The 17612-nt window shown below is 33.7% G+C and overlaps 1 protein-coding gene across 1 annotated transcript; it reads left to right on the top strand.

The window, feature by feature from the left end:
• Window positions 1-15424: 15424 nt before the first annotated feature.
• Window positions 15425-16728, top strand: LOC142161681 (glycine-rich RNA-binding protein-like). Its single transcript, XM_075247137.1, has 2 exons — window positions 15425-15623; window positions 16050-16728. Exons 1-2 carry the CDS (start codon window positions 15513-15515, stop codon window positions 16452-16454), a joined length of 516 nt encoding a protein of 171 aa, XP_075103238.1. The 5' UTR covers window positions 15425-15512; the 3' UTR covers window positions 16455-16728.
• Window positions 16729-17612: the final 884 nt, after the last annotated feature.

Consider the following 17612-nt stretch of genomic DNA (forward strand, 5'->3'; position numbering starts at 1 on the left):
GACTGCTTTTGCATTAGTAAACTTCTGGTTTACTGTGATATATGATATAGTACAAATTGAAGAATAAGGCGGGTCACTTCTCATATATATATTATTTTACCCCCTGTGATTGTGGAAATATGAAGATTTTCAATCTTCTAGTCATTTGTAGTCTCAATGTGATGACCGTTTGTATTAGTAAACTTCGGGTTTACTACATCATATGTTTTGATCATAATCATATAATATGAATGACATATTTATATATAAGCTCTTCGAGAGCCTTCATTTATTATCCAGAATCTAATATTTATCGGACACTACTGGTGTCAAGTGTCTTCTAGAAAAATAGTGCACTATTCAGGAGCTTTTGATAAATTTTGTACTATAAAATATTGCTGAGACACTTCTGGTGTCATAAGAGAAAATCATAATCAAATGAACAATATAAAGACAGTTCTAAATTTATAAATGACAAAAAATTAAGAATTTTAATATTTTACCACTACATAATATTTTTCTGCTTCAGGAGAAAATTTTAATTATTAACTACTTCAGAAGAAATTTAAAATATTGAGAATATATTCTCTCAATCGTATTACCTCTTCTAGATGTGAATTGTAATATATTTATATCAAGAGTGTGTTCATATTTAATATTGTCACATTCACTTCAGGAAATGGATTAATATTATCAAAATTTCTCTTCCTTCAGGAGATAGAACATAATTATCTGAACGTGCATAATCACATCAAATTGTGATACTTTGAACCTCTTTTAAGATATTTGCTACTTCAAGAGCAAATCGAGGTGTACATGTAATATAGAGAATATTTCTCTAGATTATCTTTAATTACAACCGTAGAGAAACCTAAATTATCACTTCTTGTGGTCATAGGCATATACCACTTCTAGTGGTTAACAAAATTTAGTTATAATGAGATATAAGAAACATAACCACTTCTGGTGGTTTTATATTTCTTGCAAACTCTGCTGGAGTTTAAGTGGATCTAACAATATTATCCACTTTGTAATCCTTTATTAAGATAATTACGATGAAAATAAATACCAAAATAGGTACCATATACGTAACATATAACCAAGCAAGCGATGATAAAGATACTAAAATATAAGCAAAAGGCTCAAATTAATTTACGCAAATTTGGTCACTCCAGATGTAAGTGATATCTACATCACTACTGCCAAGAAGAAAAACTCACCATCTTAAGGATATAATCAGTCTTATGATACTCGGAATGAACAAGATCTAACAACGGACATAAGAGCGCCGCCTTACATCAGAGATGAACACTGAAATAGAGTCTCGTGCTAATAACGTATTATAAAATAAAGACTATAAAGTAAATAAACTGAAGACAAGTATAGAGAGAGATTGATATATTATTCAACTTCAAACTGATGTACATAATGAACTGAAAACTTCTCTATTTATAGAAGAAAGGAAGCAGCTGCGAGGCTTTTCAGAAAGCAGATGCGAGGCTTTTCAGAAAGCAGATGCGAGGCTTTTCTTCTGCCTGTTTAATAAGAAGCTGCTGCAATCATTTCATTGAGTTGCTTGCAACCTGCCTGCATCAGCTACTTGTAGATAAACTTCAATAGAGTACCAAATGGATAATCTTCTTCAGGAAGATTATCTATAGCGGAGTAATAAATGGACATCCATAATATAATTATTTTCATAACAATATTCACTTTTTCGAGTTTTTTACACACTTGATCTTTTTTTAACTATTATTTTAAAAAAATAGCATCATTTATTGTTTATTCCATAAGGAGCATTTTTTTTTCATTATTAGCATATTACAAAAATTAAGCCCAACATTCATCTTCTTCACTCTATTTTTTAAAATATGATGCATATGTGAATGCCACCTAAATTCAAGATGTATTTATTTATATGTCTTTTATACTTTGTATATCTAGTATCACTTTAATTCAAAATGTATTTTTATGTATATAGTTTTAGTATATTTATTTGTGAAGTGCCATCTTATTTTAAGATGTATTTTTAATGTATATTTCAAATATATTTTATATGTCAAGTGCCATTTTAATTCAGGATGTATTTTTTATGTATATATTTTTTGTATATTTATATGCCATCTTAATTAAATTTAAGATATATTATTTTATATATATTTCACATGTCTATGTGTCATCTTAATTGAAGATGTATTTTTATGTATATTTTTTGTATATTTTATATGTGTTAATTCAATATATATATTTTTTATATACATTTTATATATATTAACATATATTATTATCGAAGTAAGATCTTTATGTTAAGAAATGAAGAAAGAAGGAAGAGAAAAACTTAAGAAAAGAAAACGAATGGAACAAATTTAGAAAATATATTGGCTTCGGCAAAAAATAAAATTAAGAAGATGAAGAAAAAGAAGGAAAGCTAATAAATAAAGAGAAAAAAAGGCATAATTTTTGTACAAAGAATTGTTGACTTTCCATTTAAATTGCTTATGTTTTGAGATTAATAATTAATATTCCTATTTTAATGGAACAGTGTGCTACAAATATAAATATTTTCCTGCCACAACTGTAATATTAGATTTCATGCTACGAATTTATTATATTTCTTTTAAATTATGACAGTTATGTAAAGTTCTCACTTTTTAATAGTGTCCATAATAAGTCAATCATGGGCCCAACAAAGTATTTCGAGTGGGCTTATCCAAATCCACGTGGTGCCTTTGAAAAAGGACATGTATGATTTGTGAGTATTTTTCATAAAGAATAAACTTAATTAGTCATCCCCTCATGTAACGACCTGACCGGTCGTTTTGAGCATTTACGTTCCTTTCAACTATTTGAAGTCTTGAATAACTTCCTACGAGGTATTATGACTTGTGTGAATTGTCAATTTTGGTTTTAAGGTATTTCAGAGTTAGCTTGGAAGAATGAATTTTCATGTTGGAAGCTTAAGTTGAAATAGTCGATCGGATATTGACTTATGTGTAAACGACCCCAAAATTTAATTCCGATGATTCCAATAGCTCCGTATGGTGATTTTGGACTTAGGAGCGTGTCCGAAAAATTATTTGGAGGCCCGTAGTGGAATTAAGCTTGAAATGCCGAAAGTTGAATTTTGGAAAGTTTGACCGGGGGGTTGACTTTTCGATATCGAGGTCGGAATCCAGTTCTAAAAATTTTCATAGCTCCGTTATGTCATTTATGACTTGTGTGCAAAATTTTAGGTCAATCGGACGTGAATTGATTGGTTCCGGAGTCGTTTGTAGAAACTAGAAATTTCAAAGTTCATTAGGCTTGAATTGGGGTGTAATTCATGGTTTTAGCATTGTTTGAGGTGATTTGAGGGTTCGACTAAGTTCGTATGATATTTTAGGACTTGTTGGTATATTTGGTTGAGGTCCCGAGGGGCTCGGGTGAGTTTTGGATGGTTAACGGAGCATTTTTGGCCTTGGTAAGATTGTTGATATTTGTTGCTGCATTTTTCGGATTTTCTCTTTCGCGTTCGCGAGTGGGCCCTCGCGTTCGCGAAGAGGAATTTCAGGCAGGTAGGATTTTACTCTTCGCGTTCGCGAGGGGGTCTCGCGTTCGCCAAAGAGGAGCTGGGCTGTGCATTGCGTTCGCATTTGGGATATCGCGTTCGCGAAGGGAAACATAGTGGGCATGGGTTTTTGCCTTCATGTTCGCGAAGGGGAGCTCGCGTTCTCGAAGAAGGGCTCCGTAAAGCATCGCGTTAGCGAACAGTGTCTCGCGTTCGCGAAGAGCAAATGTTGGGAAGCACATTTTGTGCTTCGCGAACGCGAGGGACCTGTCGCGTTCGCGAAGAAGAGAGGTCTCGACAGAAAGTTTAAGTTCAGAAAATGGGACTTCGTCCCATTTTTCATCTTTAACGATTTGGAGCTCGGATTGAGGCGAATTTTAGGAGATTTTCAGAGGAAAGAATGGGGTAAGTATTTTTAACTCAATATTGATTAAATTACCCGAATCCATGGTTGTTTTTAATATTTAATTGGTGAGTTAAGTTGGAAAAATTGTGAAAACCCTCTTGGTTTATTTTGGAGATTTAAGGGTCGAGTTGATGTCGGATTTTAGTAAAATTTATATGGTTGGACGCGAGGTTGAATGGGCGTTAATATTTTGTAACTTTCGTCGGATTCCTAGATGTGGGCCCCACGGGTGATTTTTGGGGCATAATTTCGGATTTTATGAAAATATTAGTATTTTGATATGGAATTAATTCTAATAATTTTTGTGGGATGAATCAAATTAATTGTGACTAGATTCGAGCCGTTTGGAAGTTGATACACTCAGAGTTGAATTGTTGGAGCATTGCTTAGCTTGCTCGACATTGGATTTGGCTTGTTCGAGGTAAGTAACTCTTCTAATTTTGGAGTTGAGGGTATGAACCCTGAATATATGTATTTTGCGAATTGTTGGGAGGTAACGCACATACTAGGTGACGGGCGTGTGGTCTTGCACTATAGAAATTGAGACATAATTGTTTCTGTGGAATTTTATAGTTAAATAATCTTGGCATTTTCCATGTGGTTTTATGTGTTAAAGAAATTGAGCTGAAAAGCATATTAAAAATCATGTTGAGGCTATGTGCCAGTATTATTAGGACCCACAGAGGTCATATTACTGTGAATTATTGTATTAAATTAAAAATTCATATTCAGTCATATTCATTTTATTGCATATCATATCTCAGTCTCTGTTATTATTTATTGATACAACATATCATCATTTTGGGCTATTTTCATGACATTGTGAGCTCGAGAGACTGGAGAGATTGATGACTAAGTGTGGCTGTCGGCCTGATTTGTGAGGATATTTATGGGATCGGGATGCACGCCGCAGTAGGCCATGTTGGCTTTATATATATTATTATTGCACGTGAGTTGGCCGTGCAGTACGTGAGTTGGCCATGCGGATCTTTTTATTATTATTGCACGTGAGTTGGCCGTGCAACACGTGAGTTGGATGTGCGGATCCTTATATTATTATTGCACGTGAGTTGGCCGTGCAGATCCTTATATTATTATTGCACGTGAGTTGGCCGTGCAGATCCTTATATTATTATTTCACATGAGTTGGCCGTGTAGCACGTGAGTTGGCCGTGCGGATTCAGATATTTATATTATGGCACGTGAGTTGTCCGTGCTTATAGTGCTTAGGCTGTAGGAGCCCATCATGAGTCTATACACCCCCAGTGAGCGCAGTCGACTACAAACAGGGATCGGGTTGCACGCCGCAGCAGGTATTGTATAGCGTTGAGTGATTGAGTGTGCTGAGCACAGTGAGAGAGAATGCGAGATAATGAGATTGAATACTCTAAGAGTGTGATTACATGAGTGCAATCCCTGAGATACATTGCATTGACATGTACACATGACATATATGCATAGAGATGTGTTTTCCTCATGATGTACGGTATCACATTATTCATGATTTCTCACACATGTTGACAGATGGTCATAGTGAGGCATTTGTTTTACATCGGTTATCTGGGAAAGAAAATGAGATATTTTATTTATTATTGAACGGATTTTGGGAAAATTATTGCTTTCAAACTTATTCATATTTTTGGAAATTTCGGTAAACGATTTGGGTTTTTCATTGATGTACTTGAAAGGAAGAACTATTATTTTTGAAATCATGATTTGGCTGAGCATTTTATCTCTGAGTTACTTCTGGTATTATTTGCTTTATGTTGTTATGGACTGTTGTGGACTAGTGATTTTGGACCCGACCTTGCTAGAAGCTCGTCACTACTTTCAACCTACGGCTAGGTTTGTTGCTTACTCAGTACATGGGGTCGGTTGTACTGATACTATACTTCTGCCCATTGCATGCAGATGTTGGCTGTTGTTGTTGTTGTGATCAATGGTTGCGGGATTTGAAGATGTACTTGCGTTCCTATTGTAGCTGCCTCTTGTTCAGGGTAGCCTTAGATTTTATAAAAGCTCTGTTTATGTATTATTCAAACAGACTATGTATTTATTTCATTTCCGCTTTGTATACTCTATTCTTAGAAGCTCATGATTTGTACTACCAGTTCTTGGGGAAATGTATTGATTTTAGATATTTTCTTTTAAATAATTTTCATTGTAATTGAATAGTTGGTAATTGGCTTACCTAATGAGTTGGGTTAGGTGCCATCACGACTAGTTGGATTTTGGACCGTGACAAGGTGGTATCAGAGCTCTAGGTTCATAGGTTCTACAAGTCATGAGCAAGTGTCTAGTAGAGTCTTGTGGATCGGTATGATGACGTCTATACTTATCTTAGAGAGGCTACAGGGCATTTAGGATATATACTTCCCATCTTTTTTTCGTTATCATGCGGGATTGATTCAGCTTGGGACATAACTCTTTGAATTCATTCCACGTATTCGTATGCGCACATGAGCGCTCGGTATCAGTTGTGCATCGCCGACTTGTGATTTTATGATCGAGGTTCGAGGTGAGTATTATGTGTTTTAGTGATGGGCCAGTCTGAAGGATTTAAGGCTATGGTTAGACCGTAGCTTGAGCTCGGTAGCTTCAGTTGTAACCTGTACAATTGGACTCATATGTCCGGTAATGACCCTACAGTGGAATTTGTGGCTCGATGAGCGGTGAAATGGGTCTGTGATGAGTATGATGTAACTGCAGGATGTGTTAAGACGATGTGAATGTGGCGAGAAGTGTTTCCTTGATGTATAAAAGAAGGCAGTTGGATGCTTGATTTTCGTTTTGATGTGACGTATAGTCTCGAGTATGAATATTTTGAAGGATCTTTTACACTGTTAAATTTTGGGACAGACTAAATTCTCGTGTCTTGTTAATAAGTTTGGACTTGGAAAGATTTAGTGATTGCGTAGAAATTGTGGCTGCGAAAATACATAACAAGATGCCAATTGAGGCTAGGGAGGTGGGTTATCTCCTCGAGAGTAATCTACGTAGGTGTGTTCCTTGTAATGTGAGTGGAGGGTTTCTTTTCTGCCAGTGGGGTGTATGTGTGGAGATTTGAATTTGAATTTGGCTGAGAAAGTGAGTATCAAGAGAATGATTGAGATCTTAGCGGATGATTTGGGGTATTTTTATGGTTGGCATTGCATGAGCTTGAGAAGAATTTTGTGGCATTGACTACGGTATTATGACAGTAATAGGGTATGTGTATTGTGAATTATGGAATGTTTTGTTATATGGCTTTGAGCCAAGTGGGGGAGTCTGCTATTGACAATTCAATTTCACGGATATATGTTAAATTTTAGTTTTGGTTTGATGCATACTTGTGGGTTAGTTATGACTTACAGAGGTGAAGATCGAGGATGACTCGGGTAAGTAAATTCCCGGATATGGGTTACATTTAACTTTATGAAAATATAAAAATTATGGAACGATTAAATTGTTAATTTGAAGAATGTAGTGCGCACGAAGTATGAATTCGATTGATCGTATTAAGGCAGGGTTACTTCTTTGAGTGTTGATCGTGCTAAAGGAGCACATATCTTTCGGCCCGTTTGGGGCAGAGTAAATTAGATTTGAGCAGAGTGGATGACTCTCGAGAGAGTTTTAATGGATTCAAAATGTATATGTGGAAATTGAAAATTTTTCGAATTTGTATATCACTAGAATCGGTTACTTACATTGGATGGTATCGGGATGTGCGGTAATTATGTTTGACTATGGATTCTATATTTCAGTATAAGTAAGGAAAGAGGAACAATTTTAGATTCGCATAAGGTATTTTCATAATGAGTGTTACAGTTGTGGTATTTATGGAGGTGCTTAAGGAGAATACAGTGGCTTGTGGGCCTTAGGGCAGTGTAGTTTTATGTTAGGATGTCTTGTAGTGAGATTTGGGTAAAGTAGTGGTGTTCTGACAAGGAGAAATGGCAACTTGAGGATAATCCAGAAGAAACTCGGAGGAAATAGGACAAATGGGTAACATGCCGGATCAATATGGTAATGGTATGCTCGGTTCTTTTAGTTCTTATGAAGAGGTGAGGTTTTACGGGTGTTTTGTGGCAATACTCTCGGATTTGGCAACTTGTGTGGCTTGGTAGAGTTATAGGAATTTAGTTCTGATAGCTTGGATATGTGCAAATGGTTTCAAAGTGTTCTTAATGGTTTCTACCATGGGTTAAACCGGATATATTCTACCGGTGTAGGGAACGTGTTGTGTATTATAAATTCCTCCTGGAAGGAAGCAAGATGAAGGTTACTGAATGACCGGGTATGTAATTTGCTAGTTACCCAAAGTTGATAATGAGATTCTCGTGCTTGTCACATGATGACATGATAGATGTGGTGTGTGGTGCGGGGTTAAGATTTGCATGTATAAGGTGGCAGCTCATTCTTGAAAGGAAGATCACAAATTTCAGACAGAATGGTCAATTTCAGATAATTAGATGAATGTTATAACTGCTCGGTAATCCCTGAAAAGGGTGCGTATTTCAAAAAGTGCATTGTGTTTTTACTTACGGATGTTCATTGGTATTGCAGTACTCACCTGGTTGATAGACTGCTGATATTCAAATTATTGCTATGTGGCAAGGAAGAATTATGAAAGTATTCCTTATGGGAATATCGTGAATGGAAGACGTGTTAGTCATTCTAGTCCTTATGGGCTCATGCCAACATAAATCATCAATAATATTTTTCCACAATAAAGAGCCCACGGCTCATGCCAACATAAATCATCAATAATATTTTTCCACAATAAAGAGTCCACGGCTCCATCACAATGAGTACAAAAATCTTATACAAATATTCAGGAATAAATAATTTAGCAAAATAATATTTCAAATCTTTAATACGTTGCTTCAATACCAAATTTAAAATATCAAATACTTCATATTAATAATATTTAATTTAAAGAAAATTAATTTCAAATAATGCACAGAATAAAAAAAACCAAGTTTCAACCAAACAGGTAAAACAATTAGCAGAAAAATGTCAAGCAAATTTAAAGTATACAAATCAAATCAATGATGGAGAATATAACAAGATTTAATAAATTAATTAATATGCAACAATGATCTTCACAATTTAAAAATACAATCATTCACATTTAGTCCGTGTACACACATCACAATTAATACCAATCCTAGGGAAAATTTTCCCCACACAAGGTTAGACAAGTCACTTACCTCGACTTGCTCCAATTTAACCAAGTAGAATGCTTTTTCCTCGATTTTTCGATTCCGGTCAACTCCTATCTAGTAATAATTAATTCGATACAGTCAACAAAAATTATAGAATTGATTTTGCAAGAAAATACTATATTTTTCAATAAAAATCCGAAATTAACTCAAAAATAGCCCGTGGGGCCTACATCTCGGAACTCGACAAAAGTTACAAAATCCAAAAGCTCATTCAACCACGAGTCTAACCATACCAGTTTTATTAAAATCCGACCCCAACTCGACCCTCAAAGCTTCAAATCTTATTTTCAAATCCCTAAGTTCCAACCCCCGATTTACACCTCAAAAATATGTAATCTAGTCGGATTATTGGATGATAATTCAATATTATGGAGTAGAAATGATCACAAGAGACTTACCTCAAGTTTTTCCGTGAAAACCTTGCTCAAAATCGCCCAACCGAGCTTGAAATGCCCAAAAATGGCAAAAGCTCGGAACCCCTCTGGTTTTGTACTGTCCAGGTATTTTCGCATTTGCGGCAACTTGGCCGCTTCTGCACCAACCGCATGTGCGGAAAAAGTCCCGTATCTGCGCCTCTGCCCGTATCTGTGCGCCTGTTTGCGCTCCTGCGCAGGCCGCTTCTGCGCGCGTCCCTCCGCATCTACACTCCCGCAAGTGCGGAATTTCTCCCGCACCTGCGACCATTGCCCCATAGTCCATTTGCGCATCTGCGCTTGCCAGGCTCGCTTCTGCGAGCTCGCACCTGCGATAGAATTTCCGCAGGTGCGAATGCAGCATAAGGCAGAAACTTCAGCTATTTCTTCTAAGTCCGAATTTAATTCGTTAACCATCCGAAACTCATCCGAGGCCCCGGGACCTCAACCGAATGTACCAACAAGTCCTAAAACATCATACGAACTTAGTCGAGCCTTCAAATCACATCCAACAACACTAAAACACGAATCACACATAGATTCAAGCCTAATGAACTTTGAAATTTCTAATTTTTACAAATGACTCAGGAACCTATCAAATCACGTCCGATTTACCTCGAATTTTGCGCACAAGTCATAAATGACATAACAGAGGTACTCAAATTTTCAGAATCGGATTTCGACCCCAATATCAAAAAGTCAACCCCTTGATCAAACTTCCCAAAAATTCAACTTTCGGCATTTCAAGCCTAATTCCACTACGAACTTCCAAATAAAATTTTGATCACGCTCCTAAGTCCAAAATCACCATACGGAGCTGTTGGAATCATCAAAATTCTATTCCGGGGTCGTTTGCATATAATTCGACATCCGGTCACTAATTGAACTTAAACTTTTAATTTTTTATCAAAATTCCATATCTCGGGCTAGGGACCTCAGAATTTGATTCCGGGTATACGCCCAAGTCCCAATTCACGATACGGACCTACCGAAACTGTCAAAACTCTAATTCATATTTTAATCTATTTTTTCACATAAAAACTTTCCAAAAAGTTTTACGGACTGTGCACGCAAGTCGAGTAATAATAACTAGTGCTTTTCGAGGTCTTAGAACACAGAATTAATTATTAAATTTAAAGATAATATTTTAGATCATCACACTTTACCCCCATTTTGGAGATAACTTACTCCAACCATTCCCCCATTTTCCCCCCAAAAGAGAATATTCTTTTTTATATTCTTCTCTCTCTCTTCTATATTATATTATTATATTTTATTTAAATTTTTATTTTTTAAATTCCATTAAACAAATTCCATCTTTTATTTTCATTAATTCTTAATTTCCATTAAAACAATTCCATAAAATTTTAAATAATATAATTTGTAAGCAATTATTATAGATTAACTAATAATTCAAATAAAAGTGAAATGATTGTGATACAAGATTAATTAAATACATATTACATAACGATAAAATTCATTCGAAATATTACATAAATATTCAACTTCAACCTCTAGTATTCTCCCATAAATAATTTATTAATGCATTACGAAGTGCAAAATGAGCATCTTTGTCCTTAATTCTTCTATGTCGAGCTAAAAATTCTTGAAATCGTTGATTTTCATCTACTACCATTTCTACTGTTGGAGGTGGACCTTCCAAATCATCTTGAATTGGTACATTAAGATCACGCTCATTCTCGATTATCATGTTGTGCAATATAATACATGTAGTCATTATATCATGTATCACTTTTTTTGCCAAAAATGTGAGGGTCCTACAACAATTGCAAAATGTTGTTGCAAAACTCCGAATTATCTCCTATCTATCTGTCATCTCCTAACTTATCATCATTTTCACTAAATTTAAATGAGGATGTTGCAGGTGATTCCACATCATCACAACGGCCTAGTGGGGTGAGGAAAGCAAAAATAAAGAGAAAAATTGACGAAGATTATATGAAGATAATCCAATCAGAAAAGAATTGGATGGTTGAGGCGATGAATAATGCAACCGAGGCAAAAAAAGAAGTTTTGGCTGTTCAAAAAGAAAAACTAAGAGTAAAAGAAATGAAAGAAGAAAATAAAGTTTTAATGATGGATGTTGATTCTATTGTCGATCCGACTCGTCGTGAATTTATGCGACAAGAACAACAACGAATAATGTATAAAAGAATTCAACAATATCCACACTCACAACCACAATAATCCTCGGCCCCATTCACTAAATACTATAATGATTTTGGTGTGTCTGGAAACGACATACCTCCCTACTAAGTTATTATGCTATTTACCGTAGTTTCAATTTTTATGTATTTTAATTTAATGTATTTTCAATTTTCATGTATTTTTAATTTTAATATATTTTTATTTAATGTATTTTCAATTTTCACTTTTCAATTTGAGCAACATCTAATATTTTATATTCGCACCTTTCAATTTTAGCAACATCTAATATTTTATATTAGCACCGTTCATTTTTTTGAGATGATTATATATTTTTTGTACAATTATAATTTATAATAAAATTAACTTATAATTTTACATAAAAATAATAAATGCACGAAAATTAATTTATCAAAATTATACGCCAAAGTTAAGATGTAAAATTAATATTATAAAGATATTATATAAATATAATTAGGTATATATAAAGAGATAAATTAAAAGAGTTAAATAATAAAATAATAATAAAATATGAATGAATAGTAATAGGGAAGATAAATAATATACCCATATTTAGAGAACACTATTCATTCCCACTTTGGAAGCAAAAATAGGGAAGGTTGAAGCTTCATTATGATAAAAATTGCCCTCGTTATGGAAAAATGAGGAGGTTCGGAGATGGCGTTATACAATGGGCCATAAAAAGCAGTGGCATCATCATCGCATAAAATCATGGTCCACTTCAAAGAAATATCCCAACTTTTCTAAAATAGCACAATGGCAAACTTGATAATTCCTCAATGTTGCTGATATTACAAGCAAGCTAAGTTTTGTTGGATTTGTTGCAAAATCTGCTTTTTATTCGTTTACTTGGTAATAACATTAGTGCTTTTCTTCTTCTTCTTCTCCTCTGTTTTTCTGGTTAAGAAAAGCATAAAATATTACAAAAGGTTCATTCTATGCTTCTGCCTAGATAGCTTTCTTTGATTAATTACTTAATTACAATATTTTTTTCTATTTAAAACACGTTATTTTCTGTCTTCAGTTACTAACTATTTATAACCCAAAGATATATTACATTTTGTTATAAAACAATAAAAGAAGAAAAAGAGTATTGTAGAGAAAAGTAGAGAGAGAATTCTTATTGATTTAGGATCAATTACAAGTGAATAGAAAAGTGACTTAGCCACAAAGTAACAAACCCTAAAATCTCTCTAAAATATAAACATACACCATAAATAAAATACTATTTATAACACATTTTCATTAATACTATAATATTTTTATATTTAAACGTAATTATGAATTTTATAGCAGAAATAGCACGTGTTTTAATGGTAAGATATCTCTATTTCATTAATATTCTTACGTTAGATTATATATTTCCAAACCCGTACTCTGATTTACCATTAATAGCGAAATCCCACACAGTTGCCACTAATTTAAGTTTCAAAAATGAAAAATTATGGTCGACATTATTCTTTTGTCCAAATAAGTGATGGCCTCTCTAATCGACAATTGGTAGGATAATAATTTTTCACCAAAGGATGGGCAGGATAGTAATTTCAGTAGTCAACACTTGCATCTTTGGCTGGATGCATCTAATACCGAATCACAACTAAAGTCACGCCAGGAAAGCGAAAGCGCCGAAACTGATGTAGATATTTATCTGCAGATCCGCGCTACGTGTCCTCGTAATCCAAAATATCTCTCAAGCTTCTCACACTCTATTTTAACCATATTAATAGCTTGTTTGGCCGTGCTCTTTTTGGCCAAAGTACTTTTTTTTTTTTTTTTAAGTTAAGGTATTTGGCTAAATTTAAAAAAAAAAATATTTTAAAATAGAAATTGAAGTAAATTTTGAAAAACAAAAAAAAATAATTTCTCCCCAAAAATACTTTTAAAGAAAAATATATATATATTTAATAGTATTTTTTAAAAACTTGACCAAATAATAATTACTGCTCAAATATAATTTTTAAATTAATTAACCAACTACAAACTATTTTTTGTGAAAAGCACCTTTAAAATAATTACTTTTCAGTAAGCTATTTTAGAAACTTGGCGTAACATATCAACTCAAAGTCCTCAAACGCATAAAGAAGAATAATTTCAAAATGAATCTTCATATATAATACGTACTTTTTTTTTTTGTAACAGAAGGTAGGTCACATTACTATCATATTTAAATTTAAAATAAGGTATATTCACTAATTCGTTGATAAGATATTTGAGGTAATGATGCCTTTAAAGTTTAAACTGAATAATTAACGTAACAATATTTATAAGAAGATATACGTATAAAACATGTATTATTTGATAACAATATCTCACTATATTTCATAGCTTAGCCGTTATATATGGTCGTTTGGTTCAGACATAGTTTTTACAAAGATTAGTAAAGCAAAGGTTATTTTTTTGGAAATATTTGTTCATTTTTAAATAAAATAAAAAATTTCTTATTATTACGAGGATTAGATTTGTCATTTTAATATTTAAATTAATGTTTTGCTAATATATGCGTTCTTATTTTTACTTTCTAATCTAAATAAAAATAATATATTTAGACAAGTTGTATTATTTATGTGGAGATTCAATTTCCTCAAACCTAACCAAAAATTAGGGATGGGCATATATCGGGTATAACCGATAACCCTACCGATAAAATGCTATTGGGTTATCGATATCGGGTTATTGGATAAATAGTCCGATAACGGTTTAATCTTATTTGACTATTGAGTTATTGGTTTGCGTCTCAGTTTGCCCAATTTTATTAACAGTTTAACCGATAGCCCAATAAGCTTTAACAAAATTATAATTTTACCCACTAAGTATATAAAATGACCTTATGGCTTCATTCTCTCTATTATCTCGGCAATTACTCTTTTATCTTTAAACCTTAATCCTTAGAGTAAGTTTTAAACTTTTATGAATTTCTCATCTTAATTTTCCAGTTAAGATTTTTAGTTTTAAACTTTAAAGAATTAATTGTTCAGATTTTTGGTTTTTCTATTTGTTTCTTTTATTGCACTGACTCATTAGTATTTACAAGATTAAGATTTTATTATTTTTCTGTGAATTATGCCCGACCGCAGTGAGATAGTTAGTAAGATTAGATTATTGAATGTCTTATTCGTTACTCCTACTAACTTATAACTCCGAAAACTGAGATCAAATTCATTAGGATTTTCAAATGCAAAGAAAAATTTCTTTTCTAAAGTTAAAATTTAATCCTTCTTTTCTTAAGAGCGAAAATTTAGTTCATTTCTCTTAACAGTATGATCACGATTTCTATAATAAAAATATAATATTTTTAATATTTTTTATTCTTATCGGATAAATCGATAATCGAACCGATAAGGATCGATAATCGACTAACCGACTAATGATATTTGATGTCTTATTAGTTCGGTTATCGGTTTAGTATATTTATAAACCGATAACATTTACAATCGAACCGAAGTGACCGATGCCTGCCAAAAATCTTATTCTTGCCCAAACCAAACGACCTTTAATGTGCCATAATTTTAAATGATCCTTAAAACATATCTCAAGCATTAATCACCACATTTTAACCATAGTTAGCTACCGCCTACCAGTGGTTATCCATTACCGTCGCAATCGGTAACCACCCCTTCCGGTTAAAATTAACCGCAATAGCAAAAATTTAGTCCCCTCACGCCTATAAAAGCCAGCGTTTGCTACCCACAAAATTCACATCAGCTCTTCTCTTCTATTATATTAATTCTCTCTTGTATGTTTACATTCATATTCTCTTCAAAAAAAGAAAAACAATGGCAGCTGAGGTTGAGTACAGGTGCTTCGTCGGTGGGCTGGCATGGGCTACCACCGATAGAACGTTAGGAGATGCTTTTGCTCACTACGGCGAAGTGGTCGACTCGAAGGTCCGTTTGTTGCACTGCAGAGCAGAGATCGGATCCGAGCCGATCTGATCATTGATCTCTCTGTTACTGTTACTGTTACTGTTACTGTTACTTCACTCTGGTTTACTTGATTCACTCTGTTACTATGTTACTATTTGTTACTGTTACGTTATTCCATTCCCTTATACGGTACGTTCCGATCTTCCATAGATTTGAACAATTGATGGCTTTTATGATTCTCTTCCTTTTTTTTACTTTCACTGTTTTAATTTATGGAGGAATTTTGATTGCTGTTGTATTACGATTTTTCAAAATTGTTGTTATTACTAGTTTTTAACGGATGGACTGTTATTTTTAGCATGCATGTGCAAAATCTGTTTGTTTTTAGCTTATAATTCATGTAGATCTGTTTAGATCTAAATTTTTTTTTATGGATTTTGATTTCAGATCATCAACGATCGTGAAACTGGTAGATCAAGGGGATTTGGCTTTGTTACCTTCAGTGATGAGAAAGCAATGAGGGATGCGATTGAAGGAATGAACGGCCAGAACCTTGACGGCCGTAACATCACCGTTAATGAAGCTCAATCACGCGGCAGCGGTGGTGGTGGCGGTGGTTTCGGAGGTGGCAGACGCCGTGAGGGTGGATACAGTGGAGGTGGCGGATACGGTGGTGGTGGTAGTTACGGAGGTGGCAGACGCGAGGGTGGCTACAGTGGCGGCGGTGGTGGCTATGGTGGTGGTTACGGAGGTGGCCGTGACCGTGGATATGGTGGCGGTTATGGTGGTGGTGATGGTGGGTCCCGCTACTCAAGAGGTGGAGGTGCATCCGAGGGAAGCTGGAGGAATTAGATTTAAGATTCTGAAACTGGGTTTAATTAATTGTGTCTAATATATGTCCTCCTTTAGATAGTTTTTAAATTTGGTGACTATATTTCTGGGTTGGGTAAAAGTCTATTTTTGTTATAGTTTTTAAATTTGGTGACTATATTTCTGTGTTGGGTAAAAGTCTATTTTTGTTACTGTGGCTCGTGTTACTGTTCTGGTTTCTCGTTATTGGTTCTCGTTATGTTACTGTGTGGATCTGTACTTACAAGTTTAAACGAAGGTTACCAATGATCACTCATTTTTAAGTGCCTATATATTGGATGGAATTTGATGTAATTGCTTCACTGAAGAGTTTTATGTATTTTCTACTTGAATCAAGACTAGTAATCAATTGTTATTAGCTTATAGGGATAATTTCCACCTCCAAAAGGAATTTGGAAAACTGGAAGAACAAATTGAAATTTCTATATATTTTAAATCATTTTTGGCAAAACATTACTGGAAAAGGTAGTACTTCTCTTTTTGTATTCATACGCGTTCATTCAACAAATTTACTAAAACTTACTCGTGTATAGTGGATATGGATATAAATCGACAGATTTTTATATAAATTTATAACCGTATCGATAATTAGGGTATATTTTTTATTTTATGAAAATAAATCGAAAAATATCGAACCGTACTTACAATCAACAAGTAATTATGATCGAAATTTTAATCTAAACTTATTATGCTATTTCTACTTGAACTAAATTATTTCGAGCATATTCGATAGCAAGACATATAGTATTCTAGAAGTAGCAAACTACAGTGTATTTAATATATTTTCTTTAGTATGATTTTAATTTATCTTTTTGAATATTTAATTTTTTATAAATTTTATTCTTGAGTCCCAACTTAGTTAATATCTTTCTATTTATGCCGTTTATCTTTTCTTTATTTTTGCATAGTTTTTTTGTGCAAATGTAAAGCAGCTAATAAATTTATATTCCAGTCATCTTTCATGTTTTCATAATTCATCACCATTTAAACAGTAAAATTGTCAAGAAAGTTTTGGTAAGTCCAAAGTAATTATGTTATTATATTATACTTTTACCAGTCCGTACCGATACCGAAGAGAAACCGACATGATTAAGAAAGTTTTGGTAAGTCCAAAGTAATTATGTTATTATATTATACTTT

The sequence above is a fragment of the Nicotiana tabacum genome, chromosome 24 (assembly GCF_000715075.1).
Source record: "Nicotiana tabacum cultivar K326 chromosome 24, ASM71507v2, whole genome shotgun sequence".
Taxonomy (NCBI): Eukaryota; Viridiplantae; Streptophyta; class Magnoliopsida; order Solanales; family Solanaceae; genus Nicotiana; species Nicotiana tabacum.

Coding starts and splice junctions, on each gene's coding strand:
- LOC142161681 (XM_075247137.1), top strand. CDS start 15,513: ATGGCAGCTGAGGTTGAGTACAGGTGCTTCGTCGGTGGGCTGGCATGG. Junction 15,624..16,049: donor GCGAAGTGGTCGACTCGAAG/GTCCGTTTGTTG, acceptor TTTTGATTTCAG/ATCATCAACGATCGTGAAAC.